Raw genomic sequence first — 19,688 nt, 5'->3', positions numbered from 1 at the left:
TGGGAATGACTTATGTCACTGTCTTGGTGACATCACCCCTAAATTTGTTTTGTTTCAAGCCAATAAGTTTGTAGTCACTTTTTCCATCAAGAATAGGAAACTTAATACACGCATCCTGGTGAGTTACCAGTTATATCACTTCTTTCAAAGTTTGTCCATGACCGGTCACTGCACATCTGTCATTTACTTTATATACAGACAGTAAGGGACTCCCTGTTGGCTCAGATGGTAAAGCATCTGTCCACAATGCAGGAGACCTGGGTTCAATCCCCCGGTCGGGAAGATCCCATGGAGAAGGAAATGGCAACCCACTCCAGTACTCTTGCCTAGAAAATTCCATGGATGGAGGAGCCTGGTGGGCTACAGTCCATGGGGTCACAAAGAGTCGGACACGACTGAGTGACTTCACTTCACTTCACAGAGAGTAAAGCATGTAACAATGTTGACTTGGGCTTCCTAGGTGGCTCAGATGGTAAAGAATCTGCCTGCAATGCAGAAGATCTGGGTTTGATCCCTGGGTCAGGAAGATCACTTGGAGGAGGAAATGGCTACCCACTCATGCCTGGAGAATTCCAGGCATGAAAAACCTAGTGAAGGCAAAATTATCAACATAATTGAGGGAAATGGTTGTCACTAAAAAGATGAAGATATCCTAGAGAAAGTGATTCTAGCAAAAAACTTTATCACTTATTAACCTACAAATTTACTGTAATTTCAATCAGTCTCAACAGGACTTTTTTTTTTTTTTTGAGATAGGTAATATCCTGAAATTCACCTACAGAAAAAAACTCAGTACCTATTAAACTAAACTAAAAAAAAATCATTAGGACATATTATAAAGATTGTAGTAATTTAAGAGTTTGATAAGGACATAGAAATAGACAAATAGATTATTTGGGAATACTGTTAATTTGCTATAAAAGGAGAGGACAATGTTATTAAATGCAAGTAAATCAATAAAATTGAAAATATTTTTATAAGTTTATTTTGAAATAACTTCAAACCTAAATAAAAATTTTAGCAATAGCACAGAGACACTCACTCAGGTGAGAAACAACACTTAAGTTTTGTAAATTGGGCCAATTATGTCTTACATAGCAAACAGGTCCAATTTCAGATCTTGTGTCATGCCTACTTGTCATGTCTCCTTAAATTCAGAACATCATCTTTCCTGTACTTTCATAACCTTGGAAGTTTGAATACAGGCTAGTCATTTTATAGAATGTCTCTCAATTGAGTTTTATCCAGTGTTTCCAGATGGTGCATTGGCAGCATTATCACAGAGGTGATGCTGTTTTTTTCATTACATGCTTATCAGGTGTACATGATATTCCCTTACCGGTTATGGTAACATTTATCACCTGATTAAAATAGTGTCTGCCAGGTTTCTGCAGTGTAAAATTATATATATGTGTGTGTGTATGTCAATGTATATATAATGATTAACAAGTACTTTTCATGAAGATATTTTGAGACTGTAAATATCCTATTCCTCCATGCCATTTTAACTATTTTTAGCATTCACTGGTATTTGTTGCCCATGTTATTACTCCAATGGTTGCCAAAGAGAAATTTTAAAATTCTATCCACATTTATTGGTTGACATTTTACAGTAAAGAAAAGCTCTCTCTTTTCCTAATTAATCACTTAACATCAGTGTGGACTCATGAGTTATTTTATTAAATTACTATAATTACTCTTGATACACAAATTATCCCTGATTTGGCTTATATATTCCCTTTCAAGCTGACTTATGTGTCCTTTTGACACATCCACATGGTTCATTGAGTATTTTTTGGCACAAAAACATGTTCCAACCTTGAAACCAGCTATTTCTTCAAGGAGCCCCAGTTCCTTTAGAAAAGTGTTCAGAAATTAAAATCTAGGTACTAGGTGTGCTCCTGGTTCCTTGGCTGATGCTCCCAGTCCCCCCAGTGTTTGGAATTAGGATATGCATGTGTACAACACACACACTTTTTAAATATCGTGTGTGTGTGTAAAAGTCACACAGGCGGTTCAAATTCTAATACTACGGGGATTATTTTCGCCTTACCTTTTATTTGTACTTCTCCCAACAGGAAGAAATTAGCTTCCTGCATCCTCAGTAATTTACTTAATTGCTTCATCTCTAATCTCCTGATCTGCTGGGCTGGCTTCTGCCCTGTTCAGTGCCTCTGTCACAAAGGTGCCGCTTAGCCTGACGGCTCACCCTGCTCCTCACTCCAGCTCTGTCCTTTTACTGTCCCTTTGATTCTGTTCAGTGCAGTCCCTTTATGGACTGCGATAAACAACCTGCTCAGGTTGGTTGACTTTTGGACTGAAAGAACAGAGAAAGAGAAGAGGAAGGAAGGGAAGAATGAGGGAGAAAAGGAAGGGGAAAAGTGAAATCAGTAATTTAGACATTGGATTACAAATCTATGAATCCTGAGTGATTGTAATTCAAAGAGGGTGAAGAAGTAAATGGATCCTTTTGAGAAGGTTCTGAAGGGGAGACTGCGTATTTGGATTTTTGAAGAGTTTATCTTCATAACTTTACTTTTAATCAAAAAATGTCCTTTAGGCTAGGATTGGTTTGTTTTTTCTGCCATCTTTGTACAGAACCAAAACTAGGAGGGGAATGGTGGTGGTGGGAAATATTTTCTGAGTAATTAGACAGCATTTGAAAAAATAAGATTAATTTGCTAAGGCCACAGTGGAGGTAAATACAAAGAAAATGTATGAAGAGGAATTAACCATGTGGATGAAAGCCAGAGGAGTAGGAGAATGCAGTTTCCTGGGGGACTTTTGGAGGTGCAGGTTAGTGTATGTTCATGATGTAGGTTGGAATATAAGCCTATAATAGATTATTTTTTTTCTTGCATGGGATTAAGGTTTGAACTTAAAAAAAAAAAGTGAGGAAGTGGCCATGAATGTTGAATTTGTAAATACATCTTATTTATTTCTCCCATTTTAGATTAATAAACTAGCAAAATCTTTCAGTTTGGGGAACTTTGCTGTAGTCATTCAGTTGCTGAGTTGTGTCTGACTCTTTGCAGCTCCATGGACTGCAGCATGCCAGGCTCCTCTGTCCTCCACTATCTCCCAGAGTTTGCTCAAATTCATATCCATTAAGTTGGTGATGTTTAGGTTTTATTTCCCCTTCTCTGTTTTACTTCAAATACATATACTATAAATAGCTCCCCCACCCACCTTCCCTTTTTTAAACAGTTATAGCTTGCAAAACCATGGTTCACAGTGTTGCAAATGAGGGTCTTACCTTTGTCCATACTTAATCTTTGCAACAATCATTAGTGGTATATGACATCATAACATAAGAGAGCATCTATGTACAAACATATACAATTTTATTGATATCTCTACAGACTACAAGAATTTTAAGTATAGTCACAATTGCTGAGTGCAACAGAAAAATAGTAATTTGTCGTTTTCTGAAAAGATGCAAAAATTCTGAAGATGAAAGAAAGATACATCAATGATGTCATCTGTTTCTTATTTCCTAGAATAAAACATCACATAATTAAGTACTAAAAATTATAGGTTATTAGAGATTTTGATCCTGTGTACACTTGTCAATAACCACCACCTAGTTCATTTTCTGGCTTTGTAGTTGAGAAGGGTGGGCCAATACCATAGGGGAGCAGTGTGAGATGAGAGAATGGAACTCCCATTTTTTTTCATTGACTAGTATTTCCTTGGATAGGTGGACTCTCCCATTTTGAAGGTGAAAGCACTTTTTCAGGGCACTGGAGGCCACATAGTGAGTTGCAGGCCTTCTTCCTTTAAACACATGTCCAGTAACTTAGAAAATAAATCCAAACTCCTTTGCCCTGGGAGCAAAGACAACAACCAAAAAGGGAGAGATGTTCTCTCTTCTTGCTAAGATCAAGTTCAATGAAATATCACTATGGCAGAACAGGTAGCTGGTACCCATGTCTCCTCCAAATGAAGAATGAATAATAAATTTGGACCTGATTTAGTATATGATTGTTTTGAGAATTTCTGCTATCCAACTAGTAAGAATTAGTTTTCCACTTAGTGTTAATGCTATTGAACTTTTATGATATCTCTGGTGTCTTTTGATGTCACATGTATAAGGCAATCAAAATCTAGATGTTTGAGCTGGAATAATTAGTGGCAAAGTCACTAGCAGACAATCACAAAGACAGAGTTAATAAGAGTTAATGGAGCACTGCCTGGTCAGAAGTTTGTACAGAAGATTTGTTTTGGGTTGCAACACAGATATCAATCTGGCCAACACTGTATCTCCAATATCTTACTTTCCTTGATGCCTCAGAAGTGGGGCTTGAACACTGGCCAGTATAGACAAATGTGTCTTCCGTAGTAGTGGTGATCGACCTTGGCTGGACATTGGAACTATCTTGGAGCCTTTCAAAAGTACTGATGTTTGGTTTCCACTCTGAAAAATTTTGGTGTAACTGGGAATTTTAGAAGCTCCTTAGGTGATTCTTATGCACAGCCGAAGTTGAGAATCACTTCCCTACGTAAAACGGACCAGCTGTGCTTCAGTTCTCCAGCAAAGCTTCTGCTTCACTCTGGCTTCCAAGTCCCTCTCTGCCTGAGCCTGCCTGTACCAAGTTGGCACTTCCTCTTCTTCCCTAAGTCAGACCCTTCCTGTTTTGCATTTTGTCCTTTCAGGACTGTGTTGTGTGCAAATATATACAATAAACTTCTACAACCATGCTCCCTACAATGGTGCAATCCAAATACGTGACCTACTGGCATGTATTTCTGACATCTGGAGCACTGTGTCTGTGGAACAGTAACTGCTCAGAAGTGGAGTTGGGGCTACAGAGGACAGAGGTGAAGAAGCTGCAAAGCTACCATGTTTCTCCTGATGCAAAGAGCAAGACCTGGCAAATATGTTGACTTGTTTTGGCATTGCCCTCTCTGAACAAAGGTGATCAAGTTACAATGTCTTCCCACAAGGACAGACTATAATCATACAGATAAACTCCTGGGTTGTCTCCATGATCGTAAACCAATGAGAGGATTTTTAGTTTACTCTTCTAAATCTGCTTCATTTTCCCCTTCTGCCAAACAATTTATAACCAGATTATAGCTGGTTAGCTCAAAGAGCTAATCTTAATCTTCTTCAGCCAATCTTGGACATAATCTTTATTTTCCTTTCCTTTCTCAAAGCCATGGTAACCCCTTAATGCAGATAACAGACATATGGTTCACATTTTTATAAAAGGACTCCAACAGTAAACTTTTTCCTTTATAATCCCTTAGTATCTTTGAGTAGTAGAGACACTGGATTCTGATTTATTAATTTGAGAATCATTTGAAAGCTGTATGAAAGGTTTGAAAAATTATCTTTATGACTAAATTATCAGAAAACATCTCACTCAGTTCTGTCACCATTCTTCCAAAGTTAGTCAGACAGTGGCCCTGATGATGACCAGGACACTAAGTCTGGGTCTCAGTGAAGTGTAGGAAGCAGAGGTGATAGTACTGCTTTTGCAGGGGATTAAAATAAATGATGAATCAGTTATCCATCCCTCCAAACTCCAGGGTTAATGGATAAATTTAATGGTAGAGATTATTGCTGGCATTATTTGAACCAGGAAAACATATACTTCCAACTTCTCATGATGAATTATAATGCTAAAGACCTATTCTCCTGGGACACTAAGAAAGGCTTCTCTCTTTAGGGAGTCATAAGGAGATAAGGTCAACTTGTAGAGACTGCAAGCCTTATCTTCTGGTGTCACCTTAAGCAGACAAAACGTAATTTAATGATAACTAAGGCTCAGAGTCATTTCTCTATCATCGTTCAAGTTACTAGGAGTAGTTTTCTTATGTTTCAAGGTAGAGGCAAGACATTTAAATAGTAGAGAAGAGAGATGTAAAGTATTCCATGCATACTAGTAGTTGTTTTCCAAAGATGATGATAATGATGATTAGGTGGTGGTAGTAGTATGTATGTGTGTGTCTGTGTGCGCATGTGCTAAGGTCAGTGCAACAGAACAGAAATGTTCAAAGAGAAAAATCACATCCATATCACATTCTTGTTATTGCTGTCTCTTTGAATTATAAAAATTATTTTGATACAGTAAAACCTCATTAATTTGTATTCCACTAATCACAAGTTTGTGGGATGAAGTTACCCTTACATTAAGAAAGGGTTTATAAAAGCTCTACTTAAAGACAAAAAGAACCTCTTTTCAAGCATTTCAGAAGCACCTTACTTCTAATTGATGTGCCAGTTATAAACTTTTGGTCTGTTCATTAAAGTCAGAATTTTAAGCACTTCTGTGAAATGCTGTTTTGTCCTTTCTGTTTTTTTTTTTTTTTTTTGTATGCTTTAAAATATTCTGTATTTGTTTTCTTTCACAAAATTAATTTGCTCTTGTCAGAATTCCTGAAAACACTAAAGAAAGTGCCACTTTAAACAAATTCACCAGAAGTTTAAAAACTAAAAAAAAAAAAAGCAGAAATACTGTTTTTGGCTACTAAAAGATCCTGGACTTAAGGAAAATGGTGAATTCTGAAGAAACACAATGTAAGTCTATTAAGAACTTGAGTAACCAAAATTCAATGAGCTGAACCCATTAATTTTCTTTAAAAAGGTTCTTTTTGAAAGAACAACATACATATTATTGGGTCCCAGAGTCTGCATATATTCATTTCCTATGACCTGACTTCCAGAATCATGTTAAATAATGGTAGCAGGTGTCTTGTCTTGTTGGCCTCTACTACTTCTGTATTCTGATAGATATCTTTTATCATATTAAGGATATTCTTTATTCCACTTTTAAAAGAGTTTTTAATAAGGAATAGGTGTTTGTTATCTATTGACATAATCCTGTAGCTTATGTTATTTAACCTATCAAGTGACAAAAGTGTTGATTTTGTATCATTACATTCTCTATGTATTTCTGTCATCCATAATGGTGACTAAACCCAAGCTAGCAAAAACATCACCACATTTTATAACCTGGTAATAAATATTGAACCAAAAAGCAATTTCTAATGAAAGCCCTTATTAATCAGAAATGTCAGAATCTCTTTCCTAAAACATTAACTGAGGTTTTACTGAATCAGACTAGAGAATGACCAGTTTGGTCTGTGAGTATCAGGCTGCAAGAGCACCTTTGAATTGAAGACCCCATGGAGATTGAACAGTAATATACTGTGTAATTGGCAGACAAGGATACAAATGGAGCATTAAAAATATATCACTTTAGAAACTGAAACCAGAGTGTGTGAAATCAGTTCTCAAAGCTAACAGCATTGTTCTTGTAAGTCTAGTTTCCCCAAACCTATTGTCAACTTCCCTGCAGAGTATAAGCCAAGCTGAAAATATGCTTCAAGGTGATCCCACCCTGCATCGGTTGTGACTGAAAATAGCAACTTGTTCTGAAGGTGATGGAAATAATTGTGTTAGGAATAATTTACTGTACTGGCTATATTTGATTATGACTGAGAACTGTGAATAATGTAAAATATTATGGAGAGAGAACAATGTTAATCAGACTCTTGACATAAGAATTCAATAATGTCCTAGTATATAATGAAAGTTATAGATGACAAGAAAACTCTGGTTTTGTTTGCTTTGTACGTTGGGTATTGCAAATGTACTGGAAATGCACTGATATCTTCTAACGCAGATTTTTTTTTTTTTAATTGTCAAGTGTGGCCCAATTTATAAAAATAGTTTACCATAAATCTTTTTTTTTCTTCTGTCACAACATGCTTTTTTCTTTTCCTCTTAAGATGTTAATTTATCATGCAATTTTTTTTCATTAAGTGCATTAATGCTTTTTGTTTGTACAGGATTTTTTCAAATCAGAAGGACTCCCAGTAGTTCCTAAATGTAAATCCTTAGCAAACAACATGCCAAGATGATAGCTCCATTCCATGTGGGAAAAGGCAAATTCAGCCATATCTTGGGATTTTGACCAGGATTCCAGCCTTGGGTTGCACAATGTCTCTGATAAGTCTCCCTTATGATAACTTCAGATGGACTATAATGGAACATTTTGTAGAAGAAACTGGCTTCTAGCAGTTGAATATTGATGCTGGGAATAAATTTGGTTTCCCTGAATAATGGTTTCTCAAAGCAGTCATAGCTTCTTTAGAAGTTTAGAATTGGTACCATTTCTTATCCTTATATTTCAGCATTAACTGCAAAGAAAAAATAGTCACATAAGATGTTAAAAAATATTTAAAAGTGCTAATCCAAGCTCATGTTGAGCACATCATACATAACAAAACCTCAAAACTTCTAAAATGACCTTTATATTGTGAAATAAACTATAGATATATTTCATATTTTTGAACTGCAGTCAAACTCTATAAAGATTTGCCTGAGAGGAAATGATTTTTAATGAATGAGACAAAAAGGAATGTGTGAATTCAGCCTCTGCTGCCCCTCACACCTTCTTGCCGGGGATCATATAATAAACCTAAGTACCTCTTTAGATTCTGATACACTGGGTGTATCAGAACCAATAGATAATTTTCTTTAAAGCCATCTTCTAAGGTAAAGAAGTATTAATATAATACTTAAAAAAAAAAAAACACTTTTTTTCTCCCCAATCCAAGGAGGATTATAATACATATAGCAAGGTCCCAGTTACCTTGGCTATCACACATGATTACTTAGAGTGGCATCTCTGTTTAGGCTCTCTTGTGCAGAACCTAAATGTTTATAAAGTTATTACTGGATGAAGATGCCTATATTTACATAGGCAGCTTACCTCGTGTGCATGTTTGGAAAATGCCTCTGCACTGGTCATCATGCCTGCAGTTTTCTCCTCCAGCTCTCCTAGCCTCTGTCCTCTCTCATCAAGGGCGATCCGTGCCCGAGTCAGCTCTCCCATCACTCCTCCGGCGGCGCCCTTCATCCCTTCTATGCCACCTGGACCAGGAATGTGCTGTGCGAGGCTGCGTGACGCTTTTCCTGCGGAAGCTTCCCCGACTGGGAGTTCAAGCAATAGCAATTTAAAACACTTTTTCAGTAATTCAAGTAAGTATAGTCAGGCTTATGACCAAACAAAGTACTTATATTGAATTTTATTGTCATAATTCTCACGGAGAGACATATTTGTTCCGATCATAGATATATATGTATTTGGAAATGTTAGCATTTACCCCAAAAAAATGCCTATGAGAGAGACTGAGATATTGTTACCATGTTTTATTGTGTATGTGGGGGAGGGGTCCATACAGTATGACATAATTGCATTTCTTGACATTACTGCATTGGTATACTCAATATTATTGTGATCTCATATTTAACCCATATTAGTTCCATATCTGTTCTAATTTCAGGCCTGATGATTTATTTAAATTTCTGCCCAGCTGGGCATTCCAAATCTTCCATGTTCATCTTCCTATCAGTCTTTGTAGCCCTCAGTTGTTGTTTTTTTTTTTAAATCTGAGTGTGTGTGTGTTTGTGTGTCTGTGTATATACTAGAAAATGGGGTATATATGCATTATGGGCATTAATACACATACGTTGAAACTTTGTTACTTTCTAAAAAATTAAAAATTTCCCCATCATTTGTAAGACTCAGTTTTACTTAATTTTAATGAAGTAACTTTGGAAAAGATATACCCATTTGAATGCAGAGTTCCAAAGAACTGCAAGGAGAGATAAGAAAGCCTTCCTCAGCGATCAATGCAAAGAAATACAGGAAAACAATAGAATGGGAAAGACTAGAGATCTCTTCAAGAAAATTAAAGGTACCAAGGGAATATTTTATGCAAAGATGGGCATAATAAAGGGCAGAAATGGTATGGACCTGACGAAGCAGAAGATATTAAGAAGAGGTGGCAAGAATACACAGAACTGTACAAAAAAGATTTTCACGACCCAGATAATCAGAATGATGTGATCACTCACCTAGAGCAGACATCCTGGAATGTGAAGTCAAGTGGGCCTTCGGAAGCATCACTACGAACAAAGCTAGTGGGGGTGATGGAATTCCAGTTGAGCTATTTCAAATCCTAAAAGATGATGCTATGAAAGTGCTGCACTCAATATGCCAGCAAATTTGGAAAACTCAGCAGTGGCCACAGGACTGGAAAAGGTCAGTTTTCATTCCAATCCCAAAGAAATGCAATGCCAAAGAATGCTCAAACTACTGCACAGTTGCACTCATCTCACATGCTAGTAAAGTAATGCTCAAAATTCTCAAAGCCAGGCTTCAGCAAGATGTGAACCATGAACTTTCAGATGTTCAAGCTGGATTTAGAAAAGGCAGAGGAACCAGAGGTCAAATTGCCAACATCTGTTGGATCATCGAAAAAGCAAGAGAGTTCCAGAAAAACATCTATTTGTGCTTTATTGACTATGCCAAAGTCTTTGACCGTGTGGATCACAACAAACTGGAAAATTCTGAAAGAGATGGGAATACCAGACCACCTGACTTGTCTCTCGAGAAACCTGTATGCAGGTAGAAAGCAACAGTTAGAACTGGACATGGACCAACAGACTGGTCCCAAATAGGAAAAGGAGTATGTCAAGGCTGTATATTGTCACCCTGTTTATTTAACTTATACACAGAGTACATCATGAGAAATGCTGGGTGAAGCACAATCTGGAATCAAGATTGCTGGGAGAAATATCAATAACCTCAGATATGCAGATGACACCACCCTTATGGCAGGAAGTGAAGAAGAACTAAAGAGCCTCTTGAAAGTGAAAGAGGAGAGTGAAAAAGTTGGTTTAAAGCTCAACATTCAGAAAGCTAAGATCATGGCATCTGGTCCTGTCACTTCATGGCAAATAGATGGGGAAACAGTGGCTGACTTTATTTTTGGGGGGGCTCCAAAATCACTGCAGATGGTGAATGCAGCCATGAAATTAAAAGATGCTTACTCCTTGGAAGGAAAGTTATGACCAGCCTAGGTAGCATATTAAAAAGCAGAGACATTACTTTGCCAACAAAGGTCTGTCCGGTCAAAGCTATGGTTTTTCCAGTAGTCATGTATGGATGTGAGAGTTGGACTATAAAAAAAGCTGAGTGCAGAAGAATTGATGCTTTTGAACTGTGGTGTTGGAGAAGACTTTTGAGAGTCCCTTGGACAGGAAGGAGATCCAACCAGTCCATCCTAAAGGAGATCAGTCCTGGGTGTTCATTGGGATGACTGATGTTGAAGCTGAAACTCCAATACTTTGGCCACCTGATGCGAAGAGCTGACTCAAGTTGAAAAGACCCTGATGCTGGGAAAGATTGAGGGCAGGAGAAGAAGGGGATGACAGAGGATGAGGTGGTTGGTGGCATCACTGACTCAATGAACATGAGTTTGGGTAGGCTCCAGGAGTTGGTGATGGACAGGGAGGCCTGGCATGCTGCAATTCATGGGGTCGCAAAGAGTCAGACAGGACTGAGCGAATGAACTGAACTGAACTTTTAAAAATTGAAAAATAGATCTTATAAAAAATTTAGTGAGCAGCCCCCAGGATGTAACATTAGGAGTGGAATCTAGATTAAGTTTTTTAAAAACAGCCTTATTGAGATATAATTCAAATATAAAGTTCATTGCCGCTACCACCCCCATCCCATCACCACAACCATTACCCCTTCCCCCCCCCCGCCCCCCCCTCGTCTTTTTAAAACAATTTTTTAGCTGTGGTGCATAGCTTGTGGGATATTAGGTCTGGACCAGGGATCAAACCCTGACAACATCAGTGAAAGCACCTAGTCCTAACCATTGTACCTCCAGGGAATTTATTAACTCACCCTTTGTAAGTGTACAGTTAAGTAATTTTAAACTGATTCTCAGACTTGTGCAACTATCACCACTATCTAATTTTAGAACATTTTTATCACGCCCCCAAAGAAATTCTGTACCCATTAGTCCCTCCTTGCCCTGTTCCCTGGCAACTACTGACTTCTTTCTCTATGGATTTGTCTATTCTGAACATTTTGTACAAAAGGAATAATACAATAAGTGGGCTTTTTTGTCTTCCTTCTTTAATTTAGCATGATGTTTTCAAGGTAAACCTGTTTCCATGTTTAGCAGGTATCAAATGTCATTACCTTTTATAGCTGAATAATAGTTCATTTTATGGAAGTTCATTTCATTTTATGGAAGCACCTAGATATTTTTCATAGTTAAAAGGAAGAAGTAGTTTTGATATGTAGAGACCACATAGTGGGTGAGAGAATCTGGAAAATCTTAATTTCTCTCTGAGAATGTTCCTTTTTACTGTGTTTTGATTATTGTTCATCAGAGTCTCTGGCAGATATTTTTTAAGTGATTTATTCTGTACCATTGGTAAACCTTGAATTCTGAATAAAGAATTTGTTACCTAGAAGTAGTTAGAGGCAGGCAGATTCAAAAACATTTTTTCAGATTTAAGTAACCAAGTGCCTTCACCTTGCCTTACAGGTTTTATCAACCTGCAAATGACACATTTATTAGCTTACTCATTATTTGTATGAATTACATGTAATATTTTTAGTTAAACTATTTCTAAAACAAAGTGACCAGTTCTATTCATGTTTGGTAAACAAATAATTTTCATGGTATAGAAGCAAAGTCCTCATCCAGAAAGAGGTCATTTGTTTTTTGATACAGTTTGTAATCAGGAGTTTACTCACAGAGCTCTTCTCTGTCAAATGTTTGTCCACTTCCACCAAACAGGCCCTTGAGAAAGCCTCTGTTTTGAGCTTCTGGTGTTTCTATAGGAGTAAACAAATCTCCCAGCATGTCCTATATCAAATTTAAAGAAAAGAGCATTAGACTAAGAATAAATTAATAGATCAAAAGATAACATGGTGGCAGGTTACAGCACATCATGAAAAGGCTAAAAAGTCTGTTCTCCTTATGTTTTCATGGTAATTTTTGCTTAGCTTCCAATTCCCTCTCTCTGGCACTTTTTCCTCCAGCTTCCTCCTTTCCTTTCCCTTTTCCAAGAACTGGCATCCTAAAATATTCACTTTTCTGACCTCTTGTCTTCTTCCTTCTACACTTAGAAAGCATAGGAAGCTAATATTCACCCTAGGATTAATTTACAGATTAATCCTGATTACAGAATTCACAGGCTTTATTCCAGATACTAATCAGAATTTACATAGATATGCTCCAGTTATCTTTATTTTTAACTTGTTCTAACTTTTTTCTAACTTTTAACTTGCTATAAAATGTTTTAACTTGCTTTGGTCTTTCTGTGTGTGTTAGTCATTCAGTTGTGTCCAACTCTTTGCAACCCCACTGACTGTGGCCTGCCAGGCTCCTCCATCCATGGGATTCTTCAGGCAAGAATACTGGAGTGGGCTGCCAGTTCCTTCTCCAGGGGATCTTCCCAACACAGGGATCGAACCCAGCCCTCCTGCACTGTGGGCAGACCACCACCATCTGAGCCACCAGGGAAGCCCTTGGTCTTTCTAAAGCAGACTAAAATTTGAGAACCATGGGTTTGGAGGAACTTCAATCCAAAGTCAGATCTGTGAGCTAGTATCAGTTTGTGTGTGAACTTGCAGGATGCCTGTCATCATCTCCCCCCCCCACCTCTACTCTTAGACCTGTGCTTTTCCTCCCAAATCCCTTCTCTTTGGAAATGGCTACACCATCTACTTAGGTCCCCAATCCAGAAATACAGGAATAATTATTAATTCCTTCCTTTTCTTCTCTACCTAATAACCCTCCAATCCAACTGATCACAGTTTATAGTCATTGAATATGCTAATTTTCTCTATCACTGTTGGCTGTCTTATTTCAAGCCACTATTATTTCTGGCCTTAATTATTTAAAAAATAATGCCTCCAAATTGTTCTCCCTATTTTTAGCCTTAACTCTTCAAAACAAATTGTCACACTGCAACCAGAATATTAGTCTTAATAAACAAATTAGCTAAACCTTTTCAATGACTTCCTATTGTCCTGGGGATAAATGCCAGATTTCTTAAGGAGTTTACAAGGTGTTCCAAGCTCTATTCTTGACTAAGTCTCCATCAGCACTCCTTCACTCTCTCCACTTCCCAACTCTACTTTGTTAGCAGTTTGCTGAAACTTGGGGCTTTCACATGTCTCTGCTCTGTCAAGAATATTATTACCTTTCCCACCTCCAGCCATCTATTCCCTATGGAAAGCTCCTATTCATCCTTCACAACCTTTTTTAATTACCCTGTTCCCTTTTAGTCCATTAACCAAGTCCGCTCTTAACATGTCTCTCCAGCCCTGGCACAGCCATTTACAGACAACCATTTCCCAGAATATTGTGGTTATCTATTTCTCTCTCCCTCCACACTAGCAGGTAGGGACTGGTATCTTGTTTGTGATGGTACTCCTACGGCCCAGCCAAGTACTAGGCATATAAAAAACTTAAGTATATGTTGAATAACATTTATTATTATTTATTTTAAAAACTTAGTACGTGCCAGGCGTTCTTCTCAGTGCTTGACATGAATTCTTTCTTAATTCTCACAGTAATGCTTCAAGGTAGAACATACAAGTAGATTAAGTAAAATAGCCAAAGTTGTACCAGTAGGCAAAATGCAACTTAAATAGTTCAGAGCTTATACTCTGAACCTCTATATTGTAATGAATTTTAGTCTTCTTTTCTCTAAATTAGGGAGAGAAACCAATTAAATCCCTAGGATGTCTTTTAAAATTTTGTGACATTTACTTATCCAAGATTTTATTTATTCTTTTATATTTATTTTGTTTCTAAGCTCTGCTTACTGCTATGATCAAAGACAAATGCCCATTTCTAACCCATAGGGTATATATTTATTTTGTATGACCCACAATTAAGGTTTCTTTTTTTTTTTTTAAGTCTATTAACTCTGAATTGTAGGCAAAATAATAAAAGAAACAGAACAACCATTGATATATATGATCTCCACGTTCTCCCACATCTCCTTTTTTCTTATTTTTTTTCCTGTGTATATCTGGAACCACACTAGAACTTGGTAGCATCACCAGGGTGAACATATATTCAAAACATGTCCTAGGGCAGGCATGTTTATTGTCTAGCCTAATAATATTTGAGCTTTTAGACATCGCTCTCATTCTCTTTTTACAACCACGTTCAGTATTTATTCATAAATGACCTACCTGTAGATTATCACACATCTCTTGGCTGTATGTTAACCGCTGAATTTCAGTAGGAGAGACGAGGTATAATGCCTGTCCTTCATTGGTAAAACAGAATGTCCGTGCTATCCGCATGTCTGTCAGTGGCAAATAATTCACATCTAACATTGGGCGAAGACTAGGTAGGCTGAATGGAAAGAACCAAATCCACATCTCAATATCAAGTTGTTAGAAGCTTTCAATTTCTGTAGATAAAATATAGTGAACTTTACATAAAACTAATTTTATACCACTATTTTATGGTGGTTTCTTTTTATGAAGTCTCAATGGTAGTAAACTAGAACTTCATGTAAAATCATTTTCACAAAAAATTATGGTACAGTTCTATTTTAATCCACACAGATTACTTAGCAGATGTCCTTGAAGGTTGGATTAAATGCACTGGCCAGCAATGTCAAAATGCTTTGTGCAGAATTTCACAGGTTCCTACTGTTGTAATCTTTTATTATGGCAGAAACACTGCAACTAGAAAGTGGCTGCCTGCATACTTGGTCCATTGTCTCTTTTTAAGGCAGAATTCCTGGGTCTGAGGTTTTACACTGATGTGCACCTAGTTCACTATGCCTGGGAATGGAGGGGCTTTCCTCCCCATTCTTTTACTTCCTCTATACACAGAAAATGAAAATCACCTCTGACTTATGGCACCTATACTGAAGGTGTGATTAATGACTGGGACTTACAGAATTAGTTATAAACAGTAGATCAGAATTTGCACATCCACATGAATGCTACATCTCAGGTGTCTTACTGATTGGCTGTTTTGTTGCTGTTCAGTCACTCAGTTGTTTCTGACTCTCTGCAACCCGCTGGACTGCAGCACGCCAGGCTCCCTGTCCTTTGCTATCTCCCGGAGTTTGCTCAGACTCATGTCTACTGAGCCAGTGATGCCATCCAACCATCTCATCCTGTCGCGCCTCCTTCTCCTCCTGCCCTCAGTCTTTCACAGCATCAGCATCTTTTTCAATGAGTCGGCTCTTCGCATTGGGTGGTCAAAATATGGGAGCTTGAGCTTCAGCTTCAGCATCAGTCCTTCCAATGAATATTCAGCATTGATTTTCTTTAGGACTGCCTTTGTTGATATCCCTGCTGTCCAAGGGACTCTCAAGAGTCCTCTCCAGCACCACAGTTCAAAAGCATCAATTCTAAGGCACTCAGACTTCTTTATGGTCCAACTTTCACATCCATACATGACTATTGGAAAAACCGTAGCTTTGACTATACAGACCTTTGTCAGCAAAGTGATGTCTCTGCTTTTTAATATACTGTCTAGATTTGTCATAGCTTTTCTTCCAACGAGCAAGCATCTTTTAATTTCATAGCTGCAGTCACTGTCCACAATGATTTTGGAGCCCAAGAAAATAAAATCTGCCACTGTTCCCATTTTTCCCCATCCATTTTCCATGAAGTGATGGCACTAGGTGCTATGATCTTAGTTTTTTGAATGTTGAGTTTTAAGCTAGTTTTTTTACTCTCCTCTTTTACCTTCATCAAGAGGCTCTTTAGTTCCTCTTCACTCTCTGTCATTATCATCTGCATATCTGAGATTGTTGATATTTCTCCTCGCAGTCTTGATTCCAGCTTGTGCTTCATTGACCGTGGCATTTCTCATGATGTACTCTGCATGTAAACAGGGTGACAATACACCGCCTTGACATACTTCTTTCACAATTTTGAACCAATCTGCTAGTCCATGTCTGGTTCTAACTGTTGCTTCTTGACCAGCATACAGGTTTCTCAGGAGGCAGGTAAGGTGGTCTGGTATTCCCATCTTTTGAAGAATTTTCCACAGTTTGTTGTGATCCACACAAAGACTTTAGCATGGCCAGTGAAGCAGAAGTAGATCTTTTTTGGGATTCTCACTATTACTATCAAGCTAAAATCACTATCAAGCTAAAATTTTAATTGTGCAACATTGTAATGTCTTTGAATTTAAAAGAAAAATTTTGAGTGACTAAATGTGAGCTTGGGGGAGTGTACACACATTTTTTTTTTTTTCGCTTCTAAGGTGTGTCTAGGAGTTAAGTCATTATTTTCAAACAAGACTGAAATGGCCCTCTTCAGAAATCTCTAAGAAGAATTTGAGAAAAGAAATCAGATAAAGAATAAGAAACATAGAATGAGCAGACTGTAAATGATTGTTTTTATTTTTATTTTTTCAAAACTGCCTCCTCCACTAACTACCTTTCTTTGGCTTATAAAGCTACTCATATCTCCCCTATTAAAGAAAATATAACAATAAAAACACTCTCAAAATCCCAGTTTCACTCCTGAACTACTTTACTATCTCTCATCTTTTTACCAAAATTTCCCAAAAGAATACTCTGTCTCAGGAGTTGGCAAACTTTTTTAGTCAGATAGTAAATATTTTAGGCTTTGTAGGCCATGTGGTCTTGGGTGCAACTACTCAACTCTTGCCTGTTGTGTGCACACTATAGGCAATATATAAGTAAGTGGTGTGGTTGTGTTCCCCAAACCTTTATGAACATTGAGATGTGAATTTCATATACTTTCCACATATCATGAAATATTCTTCTCTGCTTTTTTCAACAATTTGAAAATGTAAAAACCATTCTTAGCTTGCAGGCTATACAGTATCATATTGGGTGGAGGGTAGAGTGGATATTGCGTGGGGGTATAGTGTGTCAATCCCTGATCTATGCCAGTGCCTCTATTCTTGCCTCCCTTGAAATTTAGTCTTCTCTTCACTGCACTCCTAAGATTTGCTTTCTCAAATATCACTAATATCTACATCTAGTGTTTTTTCTTGTACCCAAATTCTTTGATCTTTCTGTTCTAACTTGATCATCGTTTTGGTAGACTTCTGTCCTTTTTTTTTTTTTTGGATACTCTTCTATCCTTTTCATGAAGTTATGTTACTGTGATCCTTTTTCTAGCTCTCTGATGACTGCTTCTCAGTCTCCTTTGCTGGATTTCCTTTCTTTCTGCCACTATATAGATGTAGACATATGCATCTCACTCCCTCAATTTTTGTCCCCAGATCAGTCTCTTTCTCCTCTTTTTTAATACAATCTTCAATGATTTCATTCACTGCCAAACTTTCACTAATGATTTACATAGATGATTTCCAGAGCTGAATCTCCCACCTCTGTTTTTTAAGAATCTAGACCGTAAATTGCTTGCTAAACTTCTTCAAGCTGGCATATAAGCACCTCATATTCCAAGTATTCATTCTCAGACTTATTTTCTCCAAATTCTCCTGACTTTCTTATCTATTAACAACATCACTATTATTGAAGTTCATGACAAAAAATTTTCACCTTTAAGTTCTCTTCTTACCCTGAGATTTAACGACCTCCATTATCTTTCACAACCAATCAGTTTTACATTCAGAAAATTTCCCTCACATCTGTTTCTACCTAGCCTTCAATATAGCTATAACTTCAGTTCAAAAGTCCACTCCAAACTCTTCCTCCATGTGTATTTCTTAATGTGTAGCCTACAGCAGGTTAAAATATAGGGATGATTTTTAGTATACTGTTCAGTGTTGATCTCACTTTTTCCTAGACTTGCAACCTCAGGCAAATTTATTAACATATGTAAAATAGAGGAAGCAGATAATACTTCATTTCCTACATCCTAGAGAAATTGTAAGGATAAACTTAAATTCTGTATAGAAAATTCTTGTGTGTGCTATGAAACATAGTAAAGGTAACAGTTCATTTCTTTTCCTTGTGGTTTATTTGTCTTCATATATCCTGTGCCTAACATAGCATCTGGGAGATAGGTGCTCAATAAATGTTTGTTGAATGAATGTGTGAATGACTGGAGAATCACTCTTTCCTTAGATTCCTTGATGGCAGTTAACATATATATTTCATTCACAATGCAAAGCATTTTTAGCACACAAACAAAACCTGAAATAAACTCAAACTCTCCTCAAATTGTTGAGCAATAAAACATTCACAAACATAATGAAACAACCATCTCAGATGGCTTCTTAATAATATCTTGCATGTAACGCATTTATTTTTTATAATTGTACCTTGTTTGCACTGTTATGATTATCAGATAATTTATAAAGAGAGCACATACCTCATTATCATGATATGCCCATTGGCACAAAAGCATGCCAAGCAGGCACTGTTACACATGACCACCACATCTGCTTGCAGTATAAAAGATGTTTCTGTGATGTTATGAACATAGAGGCAAGTCTGAGAAGGCAGTGAGAAGACTTTAGCTTGTTTCTCTGAGCAGATTATTGTGTATTGATGATCTCCTATTTCTTGGGATGGAGAGGGGCAGTTCATGACCAGTTTCCTTCTCCAAGATTTCTCATTTTCATCTATGTTGTTTGGATCCCTCCAAACTTCATATGGTGGTTGCATTAACCCACCAGTTCGGTCCATACAGGAGAATGTTAGGACAGCTCCTTTCAATGAGAGGAATGTACCTATAAAAACAATTCCATATCACTGGCACATGAAATTCTTTCTAAAACAGGTGCTATTCCTCTATGGGTGATAAATGTTTTTTTTATATTATGATAATTTATATTTATAATGTCATAATATTGCCGTATTACACATAAATCAGTAGATTTGTGAATTTATAAGCTGCAATAACTTGGAATCATAACGGGTAAATGCT

General features: G+C 37.2%; 1 protein-coding gene across 2 annotated transcripts in view; it reads right to left on the bottom strand.

Annotated features, from left to right (window-relative positions):
- Window positions 1–6,539: 6,539 nt before the first annotated feature.
- The window catches only part of STXBP5L (syntaxin binding protein 5L), a 336,789-nt gene continuing 323,640 nt past the window's right edge, over window positions 6,540–19,688 (bottom strand). For both annotated transcript variants that reach the window (XM_065942856.1, XM_065942857.1), the window contains 5 exons: window positions 19,131–19,491; window positions 15,039–15,204; window positions 12,582–12,693; window positions 8,727–8,947; window positions 6,540–8,151 (listed from right to left, as the gene is read on the bottom strand). In XM_065942856.1, coding sequence (XP_065798928.1) covers window positions 8,110–8,151; window positions 8,727–8,947; window positions 12,582–12,693; window positions 15,039–15,204; window positions 19,131–19,491 — 902 coding nt within the window. In that variant the 3' untranslated portion in view covers window positions 6,540–8,109. The remainder of the gene's footprint in view (window positions 8,152–8,726; window positions 8,948–12,581; window positions 12,694–15,038; window positions 15,205–19,130; window positions 19,492–19,688) is intronic.

Source organism: Muntiacus reevesi, chromosome 8, assembly GCF_963930625.1.
Source record: "Muntiacus reevesi chromosome 8, mMunRee1.1, whole genome shotgun sequence".
Taxonomy (NCBI): Eukaryota; Metazoa; Chordata; class Mammalia; order Artiodactyla; family Cervidae; genus Muntiacus; species Muntiacus reevesi.
The sequence above is the reverse complement of the archived record's forward strand: the minus strand, read 5'-3'. Positions and strand labels throughout refer to the sequence as shown.